We start from the raw sequence: 23394 nt of genomic DNA on the forward strand, positions 1-23394 counted from the left end.
TTAACATTTATTTACATTTTTATACATGAAAGTGCAAACTTACTTTCTTATCAAATAGAGGTTTAAGCTTCAAAAATATATGTGTACTGAATTTTGATCAGGTGAGAGGAACATATAAGAATTTAAGAAAAAAAGAAATGGTTAATTTAAAATGTACTATTATTTTTTCACTTACTGTACACCACTGGGGACTCTAAGACTCCTACCATAAAAACAGTAGTCAATCTCAACAAAACATGAGTTTTAAAAATCACAAAATACCCCTTACGAAGGCAAGAAGTTAAAAATATGAAAAAATATGGGTGATTTTAGTCTTTTCTCCAGCATGTGAAATTGGCTGAGGGAAAGGAATATCACTCATAGAGAGTACAGGGGAAGTATTCACTATAGTGAGACCGCCTGTGGAGAGTCAGCAGTCACGTGCACTCTAAAGCATCGGTCTGTCAGCCCGTCACTGCTGACCATTTTTCTGAGGCATAAAGAGAAAAGGCAGAATATAGACGACCTTAAAGAGATAAAAAATAAAGCCCCTGGGCAAACACTCGCTCCTTATAATCTAATCGGCTAAATCACCTGTAACAAATCATCTGGCTCATTTAGAGACTGCAGCTTCCATTCATATTCTGAAGGTTCTATTATATTCTGAAAGTCGTATTAGGAACAAAAGCGAAACCAAGGGCACTGAGGAAAGATATGTAAGCTGAAAACGGAAGGTGAAGATATTTGTTTGGTGTGACCCCATTATAGGCACTTGTTGGATGGGGATCCGGGGGCCTCTTTCAACAAGCCATCTGTTTTAGACTCGGATGCATTGATGAGGAAAGTTACCTCTATCTCATATCATCCCATTCCATCTCATATCACCCCTTTCAATGGCAGATGAGCATTACATTACTGTAGTGTGTTCTATAGTTCTGTAGTTCTATAGACTCCTCATTATCCAGCCTATTATAAGAGTAATTCAATTAATGGATATGAAACATTGATTTGAGCTTAAATTATATTATTAGCTTACTTGTAGAGATCACAGTGATCTGAGAAGAATAAAAGATGACTCGCAATACCTGGATGAGTAGCTTTAATCCCTTGATGTGCGGTTGTTACTCAGATATATCAGACGCCATCAACCAATTAGAATAGAGTATTCCAAAGTAACATGTAATAAACATATTTAAATTATATCAGTGAACACTTTAACTTTGGCAGCCCTAAAATACTTCTGCTAAAATAAAACACAAAATATACTGTAAAACTAAAACTAAACTGACATTAGGAAACACTGATGAAACTAAAACTAACAATCAAAAGTGAGCACTAAAGAAAAATAAACTAAACTAAAAAGACCAGTTTAATGAAAGAGAAATAAAAACGACATTAAACCTGTAACAGTCAGTCACTACAAGAAATCCTAAAGAGAAAATATTTTGTTCTTAAAAAACCTTTTTGTAGTGAGTGTTTTTGATTATCATGGGTCAGAAAATGAGCAAAGCGGATCTGGATCTGATTCAACATTGTTGTTTTTTTTTGTTTTTTGCACTTTTAATCTTCTACTAAACTGTGGTCTACCAATACGTTGAGAAAAAATGAAAATAAACCTGGTTTGGGAAAGCAAAACAATTTCATTTGAACTCAAAACCTGAATTAGCTGGTTCTGAACAGGTTTCCCATGCAACTACATGCAACAATTCATTCTTTCTCCAGGCAATTCTGAGGAGTTCATTCAAATTCAAGAGCTCTATATAGTCTCTTTCAGAGGGGCTGGCTTCTTGATGGCGCAGGTGTGAAACTAAATATACAAATGTGCAGATGAGGTGTATGAAAACAACAAAGTGGAGATACACTTGTAGATAACAATGTGACAACAAGCACACACGTTTGCTGGAAAATAACCAATTTTGCTTCCACCGCAAATAGGCGAACGGCAGTCACGGCTATTTTGCAAGGCATTGAAGTGACAAAGAACGTAAAAGTGTCATCACTGTTAGTTGATAATATTGCATCTCACAGCATACACTACATAATTCCTTGTCTAACGGCTCTCAGAACAACTCTTTCAAAGGTTTTGACTGTCAGATTCAGCCTCATGACTGTCACCAAAACCACTCCAGAATGTCGGAGAGTGTCCATTTTGCAGGTACAGGGGTTTAAGGGCTATGATAAGGACATGTCATCATGCTAAGAATCCCAAGAGAGATCTGTGTTATCAAGAATGCCATTTGACTATCACTGCTGCATCACTCAAGAGGTCCCATGGTTAAAGATTTTTCACTTGGGAAGCTTAAATGATTATGAAAACATACAGGAGCTTTCATCTAGATTAAAAAAGCAGAGGCTGATCCACTGTTCCTCTGAGAGACAGCAAAGTAATTTAGCCTTTATATGAGCAAGAGCTGTCCAAAACACATACAGAATGTTCTTGGGGAATTAAGTAATACATTTCAAGGCTGAGATCATAGCATTTGTGAAGAAAACCCACCAGCACCTTTTCACTTAGGAAAAACAAACATGATTCTCTGTTACTTTAGGGACACAGGAGGCCAGGTCTAATTGTTATGGCTCAGACAATGATGCCACTACAGGGGATTGTATCTTTCACACAGTGGACCCTGTAGCCTTGTTTTGTTCTCTCTCTGTTGAGAGCTCTTGTGGGAGAGATTGTTTTATTAAGAAAAAGGAAAACATCTTTCATTATCCATTCATTGCTCCCAGAATTACTGATTAGATCAAGTCAGTTTCTGATACACAAATAATAATATTGTAACATAATGAGTTGGAGTTTCAAACGCCTCTGCCAATGCATAACTATTAATTCTCCACTAAATACACACCTGCTGTCAAACATGTAAATTAACTGATTACAGTCACCAAGTAGGGTTCCAGCTACTGCACACCAGATGAAATTTGATTTAAGAGAGTACGTTGTAGAAAATGCTATACTGCTATTGTTATTTTTAAGAGCTATTTCTACCTGATCCAATCCTTAATATATTCTGGTCGATTCAGTGATGTTAAATATAATTTTTTCCTAATTAATTTAGATGTTACCACTGAAACACATTTTTGGGTTAACATTTGTCTTTCAGTGTATATTATCCATAAAAGATCTATGAGCAATGAAAATTAAATCAATTCTAATAATTGCTGATAAGATAAAAATCTACTTATTTTCCAATTGGTTTTTTAGAGAGTTGTATTGCAGTAGATGCTCTCTAAAGGCTGGATTACACTTCACAACATTAACACTGATTTTAGCCCGTGCTAGTCGGCTCTAGTCAGCACATTTTGGGCCAGTTGGAGTTGACAGAATCGAGTAGTATATGATGGGGATTTATATATAATATCTGGAAATAAAGCAAGGCAATGGAGAATAAAATAGCAAAGTCTTCCTCGGCTCCCATGTTTGTTATTTAACATCCCAGGAAAATTATGTTGCTGTGAGAAGCTGCTTACTGACTCAAATGTGAAGTCATATGGAGAACACCCAGTGGAAAACGAGCCTATGTTGAGAGTTAAGGGAGTTTGCCATGAAGAAATGGAAATGGTGAAAAAACACTCAGTGGAGCTCCATGATGAAGGAAAAGATAACTCAGTTGTGGCAAGAATTAAGAATTAGTGCCTCTAACAAAGTTTATGACAAGAGTTAAGAGGAGTTTGTGTGTATCCATGTCAGTTTGTAATTGGATTGATTTGACAGTCGTGTAGTCCTAGTTATTTCAACATGATCACATGAATTTGACATGTTGCTTCCAAATGTTCATGTACCTTGAAATCAAACCCATCTCCCGAATAACTGACAAGCAGCATCCCCCATCAGAAATTTTTTTCCATCAACTCAAACAAGTTTATCTTTCTCTTTGATGCTACCGACAGTACGTTGAATCTCTGAGACACAGGCTTCGAAAGTAATCACGTTCACACAAACAATAGGAAATGTGATTCGGAGGTTACATTTTCACAATACAATCAGATTTGTACTCCACTGGCGGTTAGGTTTAGGGTAAGGATTTGGGTTAGCGAGTACAGTTAATAAAGTGAATTACTGTTAACTTTGTAACATAATTTACAACTAAAAATACAACATTTCAACTTCGGCCACTGAGGCAGGTGTTTCAATTTCGATTTTAGCAGCAGAACTTTCAAATTCCTGTTGTCGAATTCAAAGTGTGATCAGTCTGGTCGTTTGGTCTGTAATGCCCAGTTTCTGTCTGTGTGATACAGTGTGTGTGATACCTAGTATAGTGTATAATCTGTTTATATTTTAAAAGTTGTGTAGTGTGATCCAACATTAAGTGTAAAGTGCATCGAGTTGAATACAATGTTCACGCTCTGACATTACACAGAACTTTCTAGATCATTTGGTGTATCGTGAAACAAAATTAGACAGTGGCTTTTATCATTTCCATTAGAACAACAAAGGTCCATAATGTGTATGTGCCATTCGTTATGCCCTTTACACTACATTCATCTAAGTAATGACATTCTGACAAACATTCGAATATGAATGTGACAGAGAATGTGGCTTGTTGCTGACTCTAAAATGAGGATGTGTTTTTGTGTGCTCTGCAATTGGCTGCTGCAATTGGCCGATGCAGGACCTCACATTTGGCTACATGACACAATGCCACGCTCCCCAACAAACCAATTTCATGCCACAGTCACCTCTGTCTCATTTGCATTGGTGTAAAGCTTTTTCCACATGAGCGCACACTGTTTTGATCCCCTGATTAGAGTGATCTGCAGCAGAGAGCCACAAGAATCCCGTTGTTATCATTTTGTCCATCTGTGTGTCTCTCTCTGCTCTTTACTGGCTATGCTTCAGTACCAAATCCCACATTCTTTCTGTTTGAGTTTCTAATGAAGGATGTGAATTATATACATCTATAATCATCAGTGAAATCATAAATTGAATATTTTATTATTGCATGCTCTTGGGCTTACTGTGTATGATTCATTGGTTCATGATATTTTAAAGAAAAATTGTTTGTCTTCACAATTTTAATCAAAATTGTATAACTTGCTCTTCACTGAAAAGACTGGGGTATTGGATAATGTTAACTAATAGTCATATTTTGTTTTTCAGCAAACTCACATTCAGGTCTAACTCCATTTTGGTATGTAACAACCACTTTTCTTTATAAAATAAAGACACTGCCCAATATGTTTTTCTCGTCAAATATCCTGTTTCACTCGGAAATATCTAATGTCCTTCACATGGTAAAATCTAAATTAACTGGTTTATTTGTGTCAAAAAGATTATTTAACATGTCTGAATCAACTTCAATAATCAACAGTATTAATGTACACCAGCAAAACTAATTTATGCATTAGATCAGGTGCAGTAAAAAGATCTACTTTAGGTAACAGTTGCAGGTTTCCACATTTTACAGTGCATTGGGTCACAATGCAGTACATAATAGCTATTCTCATTTATTAGATATGCTCCACAATAATAATGGAGAATTCATTTCTGCAGTATCATAGAAGCTGTGCTATGAATAAATCATTGTTTATTGCACTCAATGGGTATGTAATCACATTTTATATATATATAATTTTTGTTAAAGAGTAAAGAGTTCGTCGCAATACCTTTCCTGGTCCAGCGCTTTCACACAGGAATGTTTCATACTCTATGGCAAAGACTGGCGCATTGTCATTAATGTCCATCACTGTGATAAGAGCCATGCCTTTCCCCACCTGTGAAGGATCCACTGAAATCAAAGAGAGACAATGCCCATGAATGAACAGGATAATACACACTTAAATATAACAACACATTAGCAGGCCCAGACAGAATCTACAGAATCTACATTGTTCAGATGATGGAGTTACAATTAAGGGATTGTTCAGCCCAAAATGCAAAATTTGTTAGCGCTCAGTCTCCGTTAACTTTTAATGCATCTCCACTCCAACGCAAGTGGCATTATATGGACCAAAAGAGCTGAGAAATTCTTCTAAAGATCTTCATTTCAGTTCAGTGGATGAAGGAAAGTCACACATCTGGGATGACATAGGGGTGAGTAAATGAGAAAATTTTCATATTTAGGTGAACTATTCCTTTAAGTCTGAAGCATACTATGGTGTATGCAAGTGTGTGAATGCAGATGCTTCTAGCAATGCAAGCTTGATTTTGTGCATTATTGTGCTCCAAAATATGTCACGCAATACATAACACATTGCAAGTATGTGTTGCATTCTCAGTGTTGCTGCAAGGGGCACTATAACAGACATTAGTATGAACTGTCCGCTTCTACAGTGAGTTTTCTCTTTCAAGCTGACTACTGTCATGACAGAGCAACAGTGTACAGAGAATAATGATGAACAACTAAGCTGAAGTCAAAACATTTATAGCAAGATAGTTTTAAAGCAGAGATTTTTAAAGGTCACTATATCATCCCCTTCAGTTTCGAGGTTTGTTACTATCACAGTAAAGCAAAAAGACAAGTTAAGTACAGTATGTTCAACCAGGCTGTCCATTGACCATGCTCATGTCCGCTTTCATTTACTTGCAAAAAGTATGTTTCAGGCCTTATTAATTTATTTCTTCAATGGAACACAATAAAAGATGTTAGGCAGAATGTTAGCCTTAAATCACCATTCAATTTCACAGTACTGAAAAAAAATAAAATGCAACAAAAGTGAAAGGTGACTGTGACTAACAATCTGCGTGACATCTCCATTTATGCTTTATGTAATGATGAAATAAAGGGTGAACTATCCCTTTAACCAACTAGGTTTAATAAAAACTCTTGCAAGCTGTTCTGTCATTTTGATCTCAGGGTAATTTTGGCACCAATGATAATTTTGAGAGCATTGAGGAGGACAAAATGCGGTCGTGGTCTTCAGCCAAATGAGTTGATGGAGAGCAAAAATAAATCAATTCTGCAGGTGTGAACACAGTGGCAACAGACCGGAAATATGCTGGCTCATTCCAAGTTGATTTTCAATGAAAACACAGTGATTTATTTTATGTATCAAACTATCTTGCCTCTTTACATGGCTAGCAGAATTCAGCCTAATGGTCAACCAAATACAGTTCAGGTTTAAGGAAAATGCATTTCCTAATAAAACTGTGCTAGTAAATATACTGTATGTCTCCCACCTCCTAGTATCTTCAGCTCAATATATTTCAGTAGTTCGCAAGTTAATGTAACCCTGCTTAGAATATAGTGTAAACGTGTGTGGCTTGCTATCCTGGGCAAAGGGCTCGATGCTTGACCTGAGCTTGATTACCCCCCAAGAGATGCCAGCAAAACGGGACAGCAAGCTGCTGTCTAGGGATCCTTGTGTTTGAGATGAAATCAAATATATTGCAAAGTCTCTTGTGCCCCCCAAAGGAATTTAAAAAAATAGGTTGCATGACTTATCTTGTGTGAGATGGGCAGATGTGCCAAAGAAGATAGACTCGAGGGGGGCTGCTAGCTGAGGCAGCTTCACGCTAGGGTCCACATTGAGGGATAGGAAATTGGCAGGTGTAGGATAAGAGGAGATTGAAGAGTGAATTTTGGTTAAAGCAATGAAGGGACAGTGGTGGTATCGGCAGCAGGGAAATGTGCTGGAGGGATCGTTACACCTTAACGATAGGGCAGGGTCTCCCCGGACAGAGGCGTAAATCCTAACCTCCCAGATTGACCCTAAGTCTCCCTCCAGGTAGTTCGATGGGTGGGCTCATGCGGCAAACGGTGCGAGCCCCTTAGGAGAAGACTCGGCAGCCACTCGAGCAGGCAAGCCCAGTCGCTGAATGGGAATGGCCTTCACAGCATTCGGGGGGGGTGTCATCCGAGCCGTGAACGAGGGAGCCCATGATACAAATGAACGTAAATGTTTTATGCTGCGTTCAGACAGGGAATCGCTTACAGAAAATCAAATGGGGAGAGCCCTTGGCATGATTGTGTTGGAAACTGCTTGGTTTTTGTTGTCTACGAAGAGTGGTTCAAGAGGGTTTTTGAATTGTGCACCTCTGTAGTGGAGGCAAAGTACTAGTGATTGGAAGGGCTGGATGAGAGTGGGCAGGTTGAAAATGAAAATTGGATGCCCTCCTTTCGTCTGATCTGATTTACTCTATTTGATAATGCAACTGATTTTCTTGTGATCTATGATATGGAGGTCCAAAATGGTGGGATTTATTCGTGGGTCAAATTTTGAGTTCTGAACATCAGAGGAAACTGAAGAATGTTGGAATGAACATTGCGTCTAGTGTTTTTGAGGTGTATTGAGATATGTAGCCCTGGAAGAGGGTATTTGGATATCAGATGAGAAGGTCGATGATGAGGGGTAGCCTAGTATCGGTTCTGATGGGTTGGGATTGTGATTGCCCATGACGAGGAGTGAGATCTGGGGTTGGCTTACTGTGGGGGATTTTTTTCCAAAAATTAATTTGTGGAAGAAATTGATGCCATTTAGGTATCCTTTAATAATACTGAGGTGAAGGTTTTTGGGTTTGTTGAGTTGTGAGGTGAAGGAGAATATGGAGAGGAGAAAAATTGAGAAATTGCAAATTGTAATTTAGGTGGAGATCTCTGAAGCATTTCCAAGCTGTCGGATATGTTTGTAGGGTTCGGGGAATGGCTTGAAGAATGAAGTCCTGGGGGACATGGGGAAGGAGTATAAGAGGGTGATTCCAAGGAATTTCAATTCTGAATGGGGAGGAACTGGGATTGGTGTTCGGTTTGCTTCAAGGGCCAAGGCTCTGGATCTCTGAAAGGAAAAATTAGAAAAGTCAGCAATGTGGTTTTTTGAGCCTGGAATGTGTTCTTCTTTAATTATGGTTAGCGGAGGAGGGATTTGGGATGAAGTTTGCTTGCAGAGGTGACCTAATGCAGGAAGTAGGAAAGATTCAAATGATAGAAAGGAAGGGTGAAAAAGGGGGAAAAAGTGCAGAGGGAAATGGGTCTTGAGTGGGGTTCTCCAGCGGAGGCAGCATCACGTGGGAATTGGCTCTAGTGGTCCATGGATAGGAAGGGGTAGAGGAGTGGATGTTGGCAGAGAAAATGGGTTGCGTGGAAAAACTAAGGCATCTGGAACATATGTGAGGCAATGTCAGGATACGTACTTGCATGGCATTTGTGATATGAATGGGCTGAATCTTTGGGCACATGACTGTACAGAATTCAATGGGAGAGCATACGATTAGTGTAAGAATGTTTATGCTGAATTTTACTGAGCTCGTTTAAAGCTGCGAGTGGCTGGACCTGCAGGCGTGGGCCTGCACAGCATTCGATGGTAGGATGAACGGGATGAATTCTCAAGCACGGACTCATGCGGCATTTAACAGGAAGAGCCCATGTTTTTATGTAAAAAGTTTACACTGCAAATAAGCAAGAACTCACACTGAGTTGAGCACGGCATTCGACATAAGGGCATATGGTAGGCTATGTTCGAATGAAACTGACTGATGCGGAGATGCAGGCTTATGGAGAACAGATTAGGTTCTAGTTGCTAGGTGGGTGATGGTTCAGTGAGAGTTGTTATATGGCCCTAAAGACGCCAGATTGCAGATTGCAGATTGCAGCACTTGAACAGTGTATTAGCACTGTTGAGATGCCGTAGCAGGTTTGGTCGCACAGCCTGAAAAATGCCACAGTTGCAGCACTTGGACAGCGCATTGCACTCTTTGCGGTGTCGTGGGAGGTTTAGTCGCACAGCCCGAAAGAAGCAGCAGTTGCGGCACCTGGACAGCACATTTGTTTTTCTTAGTAATGTGTTGAACCAATAGAAAACATGGTATTGTGGTAAACGTAGAAACTGCGGATGCCTGATTGTTTGCTAGATTAAATATCGGGAACATATGTGAAATAATGTCAGGAAACATGCTTGCTTGTGCTTATGAACAATGTAATTTAAATTTGGTTAGTCATGAAATTAGAAAGCACCTGAAACTGAATGCCCAGATGCATACCGTAGTCTGATGTTTGTTAACTTAAGTGTCTGGTTTGGACCTCTGTTGATAGTTTCCAATGTAATGCGAGTCATAAGCATTTCACAAGTCTATATTATTGGCATGGGTGACTTGTCTCGTTTTGACGAGGATATATGAAATAGAAGGAGTTTGTGCCTGAGAGCTGGATTTAATAGATACTCTAAGAGCACTGTTTGCAATAGAGGTGAAATAAAACAACTTATAAAGATGACTTATGTTGGAGTTTGAAGCAAGGTGCCAAGCTGAATTATTTGCATCGATTTAAACCGGTTACTTTAAACTTGGGTGGAGCTTAAAATTATGAAAGATTGTTGAATGCTTTTAAAATCATGCAGCAATTAATTTGTATGGTCAAGCTTGTAAAAAAAAAAGTTTAAAAAGTTTATAATCCAACGATTCGTGCAAAAGTAGAGAAGACGGTCTGTAAAAAATAAAAGTGAGGCGAGCTCGAATGCTGAGAGGCGGGACGAGTTCGCAAAATGATAATGAATGAGTTGGGACTTGCTGCTTGATCCGCCTCTTGCAGAGCCGAATTTGGCTCATGTCTGTTCAGACAGAGTCACTGTGTATAATTGCAGTGTGCTGTAAAATGGTCAGAGCAAGTGCTGCGCGGCAGCGACCTGGCACTAAAATGTCTGCTTTGGTTTGAAAAGAAGTTGTAATTAGAGTATCGGTCGATTGGAAGGAGTTTGCATTTATATGATTGCCCCTGTGTTCCGAATGGATTTAATCGCACTCCAAATGGCACACTGAAGAGAGAACAATCATGATATTCATGTTAGAAGATGATGAACAGAATCACTGAATGGATCACGCCCTAAACGAGCTGCATGGTGAGGTAATGAGGATGACAGGAATCACCTGTGCAGGAGAACCAGATTGAAATGCTGGGGAGCGTTGGAATGATGATTTAATTAAATAGTTAATCTTTGTTTCCCTCATGTTCAAATGAAGCTGTAATAGAACTCTAGTGGCATGAAGCCGGAGCAGCGCCCATTCACGGAGGCAGGATTACAAGATGGACCGTTCCGGGTGGAAAGTTTAGATAAGAGATCGAATGAGCAGTCGTAGAGAGCTGTTTGGCATGTATACAGAGCATAATGGAGCACAGAAAGAAAGACATAGTAAAAATATAACACTTAACGTGGTAGCTGTTAATACTGAAAAAAACAAATGAGCTGCTGTGTCAGCTTCTGTTGAATAATGAGATAGTTTGGATGGAAGAGCTGTTCTGATGAAGGTGAATGCTTTACAGCGAAGTTGCATCTGATGATCAGAGTCACTTGCATTGGTCTGTTCATGGGCAATGGCTGGGGCAGAATGCCTATAAGACTTAACAGCATGCACAGAGGTAAATGGCTGTTTATATACACTTACTCTAGTGATGTGATTGATCGGATTAAATGACCTTGCTCCTCCTGAACCTAGATTATAAAACTCCATATAGAGCCCACCTGCAGGAAACATGCTGAGTTGCAGCCAGTGCTTGGTTTGAGCTTATTCATCTATTAATTTGACTTTTTAGAGGATGCGAGATCGGAAAAAACCCCGGCAGCCTGCCATCGCTGGATTTTTATCATAACTGGCTTTACAATGCTCTAAACAATAAAATGGGTGATAAGTTACCTCAGAGTCGATGGCACGGACAGTGACTATAATGTCACATACAAGTGATGCCTCTGGGCATAGACTCATAATTCGCCATGTTAAGTGCAGTCACAAATATATTAGGTTGTAAATTATTGACCAGAAAAAGAGATTATGGCACACAGTGCCAACTTTATCCTGAATGCCCCTTTCAAATATTGCTGCCCTCAGAATCTAAAGTATCCATTTTCCAAAATTGAGATTTCCTCCCTTATGATTTTCTGAGCCATTAAGACCTTACCTAACATTGCTTGAAGACAAATGACTTTGAATAGACTTTTTGGGTTCCAGCAAGCCTCATTTTTATGAATAAATAGAAGAGGACATTTCAATATTCTCTGCCAAGACCCATTTGAGAGACCATGAGTGCCACTGACAATGACTGATTGTCTTTGGAGGGGAAACTGCAAACATTGGTTAAGTGTGTCCACATTTATGGATATGGGTTAAAAATGTAACCTCTGATGGATATTATTCCCTTTCATCACTCAAGTCAATATGGTTATGGCTGTCTGTGCAAAGTGAAGGTCATGGTGAAAATCAGAAGCAAAACTTTGCTAGGTGAGGAGGAAGCTTCCATTCTCACCATCGGCTACAATCAGGACAAGACTCGATCAAAATACACAAATTGTTGAGGTGACAGTGGACAGCGGTATCCACCATGGCCCAACATCTGTTCGAAGCCTGGCCAGAGCACTTACACAGATTGAACACTTACGCTATATCAACTGTACAGCTGTAGCTCCGTGATCACGTGTTTGAGTTTCAGGAGAGAGCAGCACAACACATGCTCATAGCAAATGGTTTGAAATATATTGATCACTTCACAGCAGTGCTAACCGTAAGCCCAAGCAAAGTCTGCTACCATCAAGATAATTATATTCATTGGGAAATTACTGGGAATGCCTGCATTTTGATTTGCATTTCATCCTAGTAGAAATTTGGATTGCAAAAATGTAAATGCTGCTGCTCAAATTTTCACAATACAAATATAATATTTTAAAGCAAAAATTAGTTGACTGTCTTTTAATAAAAAGACTGTCTGAAGGCTCAATCATGAAGGATACATCAAGTTGTGGATGTTTCTGTAACGAACATACCATGTTCGATGAAAAAAAGGAGCACTTACCTGAAAAACTCAAACCTCTTTCATATACCATTTTTTGCATCTCATTTTTTTTTTCAGCCAAGAAAGACAATTATTGTCAGTGTAACCTTCAAAGATTTCAAAGAGACTTTCAGATCTTCAGATAACAGAAATGGAATAAAATAGTTCCATCATTTTATAAATGACTTGATTGGGAGTTCACTTACAGCTTTCAATAGCCAGGATGGTGATGTTGTGTATGGCATTGGCTTCTCTGTCTAATGGTTTAGCTGTGCTGATGACCCCTGATGCTGCCTCTATGTTGAAAAATCGCTCCAAGTCAGTGTTTCTGTCTATGGAATACCTGTGGAAAGGTGCAAAAAATCAGAACAATTATGAATTTCAAGCATTACATTTTAATGTGTCTTATGGATATGCCCTAATGCCATAGGTCTAAGAGAGAAATCAGAAATCATTTTCTAGAAGCCCTAAGGCTCAGAACAAGTAAATTATGAACATTTCATTTTTAGCTAAATAACACCTGAGCCAACAAATCATTTGTAGCCAACATTTACATCCCCTCCTGTATAAACTAAGGAAATAATAAAATACAATCATAATGGCACTCATGACTTGCATGTGTTTATCTTATTGTAACACACCATAATCAAAGTACTTTATAAAAGGTGAAAAAAAATAAAGGGCTTAAAGAGGCTTCAAATAAAAAAAAATTGTAGTCTTCCTAATCACCATATACAATTATTTTGTTAATTAGTATTTTTGTATTGTTTTCCACTAAAAATACATGAACAATTCCACAAACATGCGTAAAACGAGATTAATGTATCCATAAAACAAGATAAAAAAACAAAACATCTAAATATCCTTAAAATTACAGAGATAAGCATCCATCTAACTATCTAATATAATATAAAGCCTAATATAAATACCTTTTTTTAGAGAATACACATTAAAGTACACAGTAAAAAGTAGTTACCTGCAATTGTTACCTTAAAGAGCCATTTCTACCAGATCTAACCCTTAAAATGTGTTTTGCTGGTGTAACCTAACGTATTCAGGTTCATTAAGAGATGTTAAATAATATGTTTAACATGAATAATACCAATACATTTAGATCTTACTAAATGAAGCAAATGCTGATGTCAAAAAAATATGTTTGACATGAATAATACCAATAAATTTAGATCTTACTACATGAAGCAAATGCTGATGTCAAAAAATATGTTTGACATGAATAATACCAATAAATTTAGATCTTACTACATGAAGCAAATGCTGATGTCAAAAAATATGTTTGACATGAATAATACCAATAAATTTAGATCTTACATTTTCAGGTAACCAGTAATTTTATTTATTTGTTTTTTAGTGTAGATTTTTGCGTAAGTGTAGATTTATCCTTAATTAATCGCTTATATCAATACATTTATTTTGGGGGCCATCCCAGCAAATAATTTAAAATATAACAATTTAAATAATCATAAATACAATATATTAACTATAAAAATCATGTGATTAATCAAGATTAAATATTTTAATAAACTGACATTATATTATATTATTAAACAATATCACACAAGCAAAAGTGCAATATGGCCCTACATCAGCACTGCTCTGATTCGGCCACAGGCACGAGGTTGCCGGCTGAATGCCGTAGGTAATCACAGCAGTGCTGATATAGGGCCATATTGCAAATATGATATTGCTTATATACAACAGTTCAAGGAACAAGTCAACTTTTAAAATTATGAAAAACTGACTACGTTCACTAAAAAACGCATTTGTGCATGGAACGACTTTCTTACACGATGGATCCGAATCTGCCTTGCTGGTTCAAACCAAATGATGCGTTCAAGCCTCTCAAAAATGTCACTAGAACTAATATCATGGCTTGGGCTGTTTTTAAGAAGTTATTGGAAAAATTGGAGTTTGGGTGGTTTACCAGGATTTGTTTTATTAAATGTGGTTTATGAGGACATTTCTTATGTCCCCATAATTCAAATTGCTTAAAAAAAAAAAACATACTAAACAAAGTTTCATTGAAAATGTAAAAATGCAGAAAGTTTTTTGTGAGGGTTCGGGGATAGAATCTATAGTTCATACAGTATAGAAATCATTATGTCTATGAAGATGAGCGGTAGTGTAGCGGTTAGCGAGCTGTGCTATGAACCTGGCGACCTGAGTTCGATTCCTGCTCATGGCCAACAACAGTGATGATTATCTGAACTGGTCCTGGGCCTCCCCTAGGTCGACTCAGCCTGAAATGAGTACCTCATATACTGTTCTGGCCTTCATAGGTGCTTGCTAACAGCACTTGTCTGTCGCTAACACTACAGTCTGTTAAGGCTAAATGGTGTGTGTGTGTGTGTGTGTGTGTGTGTGTGTGTGTGTGTGTGTGTGTGTGTGTGTGTGTGTGTGTGTGTGTGTGTGTGTGTGTGTATTTATCACTTTGTGGGGACCAAATGTCCCCATAAGGATAGTAAAACCTTTTTTGAATTTTTGACCTTGTGGGGACATTTTGTCGGTCCCCATGAGGAAAACAGCTTATAAATCATACTAAATTATGTTTTTTGAAAATGTTAAAATGCAGAAAGTTTTCTGTGAGGGTTAGGTTTAGGGGTAGGGTTGGGTTTAGGGGATAGAATATAAAGTTTGTACAGTATAAAAACCATTATGTCTATGGAAAGTCCCCATAAAACATGGAAACACAACATGTGTGTGTGTGTGTGGCTATACTTCTGATTGCCAAATGTTTGAAAATGTCCTCACTAATATTAGTGAAACTGGTAGAAAACCCAGTAATTTTAGGTGGTCCTCACTTGTAAAAAAGGCTTTTAAATCAGCCGAATTATGTTTAGCTTTAAATCTACATATATGTAGGATTAGGTTTAGGGGTAGGGTTACAGTTAGGGGATAGAATGTCTATTTAGCCTGCTATGAAATCAATGCCCTCATTAATATAGTGAAACAAACCTGTTTGTGTGTATGTGTGTGAGAGAAGAGAGAGAGAGAGAGAGAGAGATTGACCATGTGCGATTACTTGTGTCTGTCTGTTGCCACACTCAAGCAGAGATACTGTAGTGTGTTAGTCAGCTTTCTGAAGATAATACCATTTTGGTCAAATGCATCCTATTTTCTCTGTGGAAAAATAGCCATCCTAGAGGGGTTATTCCTCCCTATTTCACGGTAGCTGGTGCGCAAGAGTCAATCACTATAGAAACCAAAATCTCCTCCTCCATTTTGAACAATGTCCTCTTCAATGTGGAAACTCCAATAAGAGGTGAGCTCCTTGAGTTTGTGTAATTAATGAGTCTGTTATGTTTCTAAACTGTGCTGAGCTTTAATGCTGATGTTGTTAATTTAAAGCTGTTTAAAGTTATTTCCCAGCTTTAGTAGTAATTTACAAAATCACGGAGTGCAGATTAATTAAAATACTGACAGACAGACAGACAGACAGACAGACAGACTGACAGCGCTGCCGATGACTAAATTCAGGTCACTGTCTTTTGTCGCCTGCTTGCTAAAATCTGTGATTTCACAAAAATATATATAAAGAGACACATCTAGCTTATTTTATTAAAGCTACACTATGTAACGTTTGGCCCTCTAGTGGTTAAAAAATAAAACTGCATGTGTCTTGCGGAAGAACATTGATTTGGTTGTGCTTCGTCTCTGCTCTGCGTGGATGAGTGTGGGTCAAGGCACCGGTGTACACATGTTTTGGGTTGTAAAGATTTTATAACTGCAGGATATTCAGGTCAAATAGACCACAGTAGTAACTAATTTATAGATTGTCATTGTTACCAACCAGTGGTCAACATAATTTCAAGACTCACATGTCCTTGGCAAGCCTAGGACTAAAGGCTTTATTTACATAAATTATTGCCATTATAAAGAAAAAATGCACACGAGTGCTAGCAAGTGAAATGCTCTGCACCGATTATAGTAGAATTATTGTATTTCACCTCACACACACACACATATGTGTGTGTTTGTGATTACACAACTATACATAAACCATATCAATAAAATATTTTACCTGTTGAGTAAGAAAAATGCTTTTCAATCCTTTCAGATCTCAGAGTTTTCGCCACCTCTGAAAAGGCAAGCCGATGCTGATTCGGGTTTTATTATGGATTTTATTATGTCGCCTACACTTTTTGCTTGTAGACTCGGCTCTGTTTGGGGTTTCTTTGTTTTTACAACTGGTGATTCGCCGTTTGAATGATCCATGGAAAATTGTTCTTGTTCGTTGTGACAACAAACTTTCCGCTTCATGCTACTCCCACACCATACACACTACAGTAGCCACAGCTTATTTTCTCTGTGTACGGAAATGACGTGAACACGCACGGGCGAACGACGTATGTATGCAATTTCCTGCTAAATCTGTCCCGATAGCTCTAAAGTGTAAATAATTATTATAGGTTTATCAAAGTGTATTTGATTTTTGTTGCACTCTCTTATTAATATAATTTTGTTATTTTTTAATAAAAAAAAGTTGCATAGGGAAGCTTTAAATTATAATAATATTATTGTTATATTATATTATAAGTGCTGTCAGTCAAGCTTATATTACAGCTTATATTATTAAATTGTAATAATATTATTAGATTAGATTAGATTAAATACTGAATAAGATAATTATTTGCTGTCAAGATTGTGAATTAATCTTGCCTTCATAAAAACATTGTAACTATGGTGTAATACAGTGTGTAGAGCCATTCCACCTGGCAATGCCTTACCTAATGGGACTATTGGTTGCGTCAGGGTCCAGAGCAGAGACAGTTCCTATGATGGTTCCCACTTTAGCAGCTTCAGAGACCCCCATTTTAATGAGTGGAGAGGAGAAAATGGGAGGCTCATCTACATTCTCCACAGTCAGCCTCACCATCGCCGTATCACTGAACGGTCCTTGAGACAAGAACTGTGGGTCTATGTTCCTGTTGGATGCCTCAATTTTCAGAGTGTAGCTTGACTTAGTCTCAAAGTCAAGATTCTGAGGTAAAGAGCACAAAAAGAAGGGGAGATATGACAAAAAGTGCTGAACAGTTAGTTTTGAATTAATAAACAAGGGCATGGTTTCTTGTAGGCAGCCAGACAAGTAAAAATAAAGTTCACACTTGAAATCTAGCCATGTAATGTTTGTACATATTTAATGCACCCAGAACCCTTGATCCTCTTCTCTTAGCTCTCATATTTCATTTTAGTATTGCTATTGATTGACAGGACAGAATAGAATAGTGTTAAAGCAGCACATTGATTTTAAGACAGAGATACATGATGCTGAAAATGTCTTGTGGAATACTTTCTCATATAGTAATTTATCACTCCTGTCTGCTGTAATTTGCAGTGCATTGAAAAAACCTTCCGTGCCTACTTCATATCACTGACAATTCATAACTTCCCTGAGGGGGCAACCAAGCCAGATCCAGCTTTAATGTACATTTAGATATGGATGTAAAATGAGAAGTCGAAGTTGGTTTATTGTAAATTCTATCCTACATATTAGGGGAAGAAACAATATGTAGTTTCCCTGGAAACCACAGATCAAATATTTAACACTGTTTGCAAAACTGAGATTTCAGACTCTAAATTATGATTGGATTAGCCACAATGTGCATTACAGTGATTTTATTAGCATAAATGCTTAGACGGGAAGTTTATTGGTTTTATTTATTGATAGCTCACTGAAAAAAGAAAATTCTGTTATCATTTAATCACCCCAATGTTGTTCCAAACCTGTATGAGTTTCTTTATTCCGAGGAAACACAAAAGAAGATGTCAGGCAGAATATTAGCCTTAGTCACCATTAATTTCATTGCATCTATTTTCCATATAATGCAAGTGTATGGTGACTGAGGCTAATGTTCTGCTTAATAACTTGAGGGCAAGCAAATGATGACAACATTTTCAGGATGAACTATCCTTTTGACAAAACAATTCAGTATCATGTCACAAATTACATTACAGTGTAAGACTAAATACCTAATAAAAAACTTTGAGAGTTGAAATGATATGTTGTCACGAGTATAACACTGAATATTGCACTAAAGTTAAAATAGCTGGACATGAAATGCTCACTGGTTGGATGTATTGGTGGGGGTGTAATGTGGGTTGAGTTGCATGATAGCCTGTGCGGGAAGGGACTCTTCTCGATTCCAGTGGTTTAGAAGTGTATGTTCCTAAGTCTTCTCCCAAAAGGAAGAGGGGGAAAAAAGCTTAAGGCCAAAGCACTGTCCTTCATGCTGTTATTGACTTTCTTTATACACTGCTTGGGGGAAGTCACATGCTGAGTAGTCTTCACTGCAGGGGCTTCCAGTCTGACTAAGAGCAGTTTCCAAGCACTGTTGATTTCCTGAAGTCAACAATTATTTATTTTGTCTTGTTGACATTAAGAGATGGTTCTTGACTCCACACCATTTTTCTGGGTCTCTCATCTCCTCTCTGCATGCTCTCTCAACATTGTTTTTGATGAGCCTTAACACTGTGGTGTCATTAGTAAAATGTATGATATGGTTGCAGGGATGCCTGGCAATCAAGTTCAGAGTCAACAACATGAACAATAGAGGGCTGAGGACAAATCCCTTTAGGACACTGGTAGTCAGGGTGACAGTTTAGGAGGTCCAGTCGCAGATCCTGACTGCCTGAGTTCTTTTTGTCAGGAAGTCTAGGACCAAGCTGCAGAGGTAGGTAGTAACGTGCTACATTTACTCCATTACATTTACTTGAGTAATTTAAAAATAAAAAAATAAATAATAAAAATAAAAAAAACAACTAAACAAGTTGGTTGTGAACAAACAACTAAAAGCTATGAAGTAGCGAAAATAGGCATTAATAAAACATGATCTTGCGTTTGTTTATATTTCCCTGTGGGACATTGTTCACGTTTTCACCGTAATAATTACTAGAAAGGTTTCCAAACCTCTCTTCTTATTGACAAATTCATCCAGATCTGACAAGAGCCCTTAAACTATCCCAGATGTGTATGACTTCCTTTCTTCTGTGGAACACAAATTAAGATTTTTCAGATTAAGAATTAAGATTAAGATTAAGAATTTCTCAGCTCTTTTGGTCCATACAATGAATGGGTGAATGGGTGTCAAACATTTAAAGCTAAAACAAAATCATACAAGTCAGCATAAAAGTAATCCATAAGTCTCCAGCGGTTAAATCCATATCTTCAGAAGTGATATAACAGGTGTGGAAGAGAAACTTATAGTGACTCATACAGGTTTGGAACGGCATGATGGTGAATGATGACAGATTGATTTACATTTATAATAATAATAATGATTCTGTAATACATGTTAAATGTGTATTACGTAATGAAATGTAGGGAGTTCCCCATCTGTTGCTCACTCATTGTTGTGTCGAATGAAGCGACACTAGCCTTTTTAAAGATGCCCTTCCTGGGGTAATTCCTGGATGCGGTCGATATCTCTCCACTCCTGACGGTCATAGATGCTGCCTTGTGTGTCTGGGCCACGATCACACTGATGTGCTGTTTGTGGATGGTTCATGTTCTCACTGCGAGAACTTAACCATGGCAACATTGCGGTCGCGGCTTTCCTTTCCTAAAAAGGAACACCACTCCAGCCGCCCTCCGCATTGATCCTTCTTCCCATGGGATTTGAGGATGACCCGGCTGGCAATGGATGCTATTTGGGAATGGCAGTGGGCTCGGTTTCGCCGGGTAGATCAACACGAACCACCCGCCCCCGGCACGCTCGTTGACTTCCGTCCAGGCTGGAGGTGAGAGCAGCTCGCCTCACGGCCAGTCTGTTTACTCCCCTCGGACACGCTGAGCTGGATGATGAATTCGCCGCTGTATCGGAGAGCATCCCGGTGTCTGACGTGGAAGACTCGACTGGACTGCCACATTCGGGTCGGCACGTCTAGTCTGAGGCTGAAGCCCAAATGGCTGACATGCTTGCCTGGGCCGCCGTGTGCATGGGGTTGCACTAGAACCCTCCGTCCTAACCCGCAGCCCTCACGGCTAGACGATTGGTTCCTCGGGTCCGGCCGCTCATAGCCATGCCCCCCCTCCCTCCCCTGTCCCTTTCTTCCTGGAGGTGCATGATGGGCTGACAAGGTCATGGTGGGTATCTTTCACTGCCCACAACCGACCTCCTCGCTCATCCGCTCTCACAACCTTCGACGGCAGGGTGGCCCACGGGTACTCGGAGGACCCCCAGGTAGACAGAGAGGTTGTGATCCACCTATGTCTGGAAAACAGTGCCACCTGGCGGAATCGCCCAGTGCTCCCCTCCAAGGGCTGTAGGATGACGTTGTCACTGACCGCCAAAGCCTACAGCTCCACCAGACAGGCTGCCTCCGCGCATGCCATAGCCCTCCTGCAAGTTCATCAGGTCAAGGCACTTAAAGATCTGCACTTGGCAATCCTGACCCCGACGCGTTGCAGGCTCTGTGCTCTGCGACCGACCTCGCCCTCCAGGCCACGAAGATCACATCGCGGACACTTGGGCAGGCAATGGCCAACCTCGTGGTCCAGGAATGTCACTTGTGGCTGAACCTGGTCGAGATGCGGGAAGTAGACAAAGTCCGCTTTCTCAACGCCCCTGTCTCCCAGCTTGGCCTATTTGGCGACCCCGTCGACGACTTCGCCCAGCAGTTTTCGGCGGTGAAGAAACAGACGTAGGCGATTTCCCACGCCGTTCCATATCGAGCCGTGCTCCGTCTGCACGCCGAGGACGTCCCTCTAAGGCTTCCAAATGCCAGGCAGCTCCACCTCAACCTGGGCCCAGCTCTCAGCCCCAGCATTGAGCGCCCCACAGGAAGCACACACTCTTCATCTCTCGGACGTCTTCAAGGACCCGGAAGGCTCCCAAGCGCTCCTGAGACGGATGACCCAGGAAACGAAACATTTGCTCCAGATCTGGTAAACAGTCCCCTCCATCCCCGGTGGAGGGACAGGAGGAGAATCCTTATTAACAAACCTTATTTCCTTTGCTAGTAATTTTACTTGAGTACAGTTTTTGGCTACTCTACCCACCTCTGCCAAGCTGCAATTTGATGCTTAATTTAAAGGTGAAGTGTGTAAATACTGGGATCTAGTGACACCAAATGGGATGTTCAATCAAATAGAGATTGATATTCACAGTTGCCTGTGAGTGAAAAGTCAGGAGTCCAGTGTGGGTGGTATGGAGGTCTTGATATGGGTCATGACCAGCAGCTAGAGGCACTTCATTGTTATGGGTGTGAGAGAAACAGGATGCTAACCATTAAGGCATGATACTGCTGGCTTCTTCAGAGCATATTCGGTAGAAGAACAAATGAGCAAATCGATTTTGTCAGATATTCAAAGGGGTCTTATTTTGGAACTGATCCCAGTTGTTGTTCAGCATCTTATGTACGTGTAGCCTCAGATTAACCCGTGACAGTGTACGAAGATACATGGTTTTTACATCAATCACATTCTCTTTTTTTCAGCCTACACTGGCTCAAAAATATACAGAATCCAGTAACCCAGACAACACATTATTACTGCAAATAGCTAAAAGTGTGACAGTAAAAGAAGGGCTGTACATACTGAGGGCATCAGTCAAAGGCTCAGTCAGACTATAATGAAAATAATTATTTTTTGCATTTTAAATTACAATTTATATTATCAGCATAACAATTTGAGTGAAAAGATGAATTAACACTTGAGTTGGCATGGACTCCACAAAGCTGTGCAAAACCTGATGATCACATCCCTTGATGTTGTTCGATTATGATTTAAGGATGTTTCAGGGGAAGAAAGGAAATTTGATCTTTTGTACAGTTAAAATGGCCACTGTCTAAAGTTTGATCATTTGATTTTGTGACCTACAAATAGTGCAGAATTCTAAATATTTAGTTTAGCTCATTGGGTTTTTTTTATCCTAAAACCTTCTGGCTGTTTCTGGTTTTAATTAGATATTGAACCCCAGATGGACTCAAGATGGCGCCGAGTATGGCTGATGCGTTGCAAGCTCCGACACAACACTGCCGTTTATTGTTTGATTTCTTAATAGTTTTTAGTTTTTTGTCTTGGATGTTGTCTGCCTTATTGTATATGACAGACAAATGCTTATAGACATTGGTTCTGCAATTACACACTGAAAACCGGACTTCAAATTCCTCAATGCTGACACGCTGTTTACAAACACGCCACCGGAGCCCTTTGTCTGGGATGCCCGGCCGTGGAAACGCAGAAGGAAAAGGGGAAAAGATCCGCCGTTCTCATCAGAGTATGATGTTGCGCAAATCGACCCCCGCTACCCAGTATACTACTGGCAAATGTTCAGTCTCTGGACAAACAACATCAACAGCTGAGAGTGCAGATTTCTTTCCAACAAGAGACGAGGGACTGCCGTGTTATCTGCCTAACAGAAACCTGGATGTCTGCGGAGATTCCAGACTCGGCCATAGAACCCGCGGGGTTCTCCATGCACAGAGCGAAAGACCTCTCGGGTAAAAGCAGAGGTGGTGGTGTATGTTTTATGACCAACAAATCATGGTGTGATCAGAGGAATGTACATTTTATCAAGTCTTTCTGCTCTCCTGATCTGGAATATCTCATGCTTCTGTGTCGACCATTCTGGTTACCGAGGAAATTCACAGGAGTCATTATCGCGGCTGTGTACATCCCCCCCACAAGCTAACACAGACCTGTATACCACACTCAAGGAACTGTATAGGAGCATAAGTGAGCAGGAAACCGCGCACCCCGAGTCTG

General features: G+C 39.5%; 1 protein-coding gene across 1 annotated transcript in view; it reads right to left on the minus strand.

Moving 5' to 3' along the window:
- LOC127645103 (cadherin-7-like) overlaps positions 1-23394 on the minus strand; it is an 86236-nt gene that overhangs the window by 23321 nt on the left and 39521 nt on the right. The window contains exons 7-9 of the mRNA XM_052128633.1: positions 17417-17670; positions 12878-13014; positions 5587-5708 (exon numbers count right to left, since the gene is read on the minus strand). Coding sequence (XP_051984593.1) covers positions 5587-5708; positions 12878-13014; positions 17417-17670 — 513 coding nt within the window. The remainder of the gene's footprint in view (positions 1-5586; positions 5709-12877; positions 13015-17416; positions 17671-23394) is intronic.

The sequence above is a fragment of the Xyrauchen texanus genome, chromosome 6, assembly GCF_025860055.1.
Source record: "Xyrauchen texanus isolate HMW12.3.18 chromosome 6, RBS_HiC_50CHRs, whole genome shotgun sequence".
NCBI lineage: Eukaryota > Metazoa > Chordata > Actinopteri > Cypriniformes > Catostomidae > Xyrauchen > Xyrauchen texanus.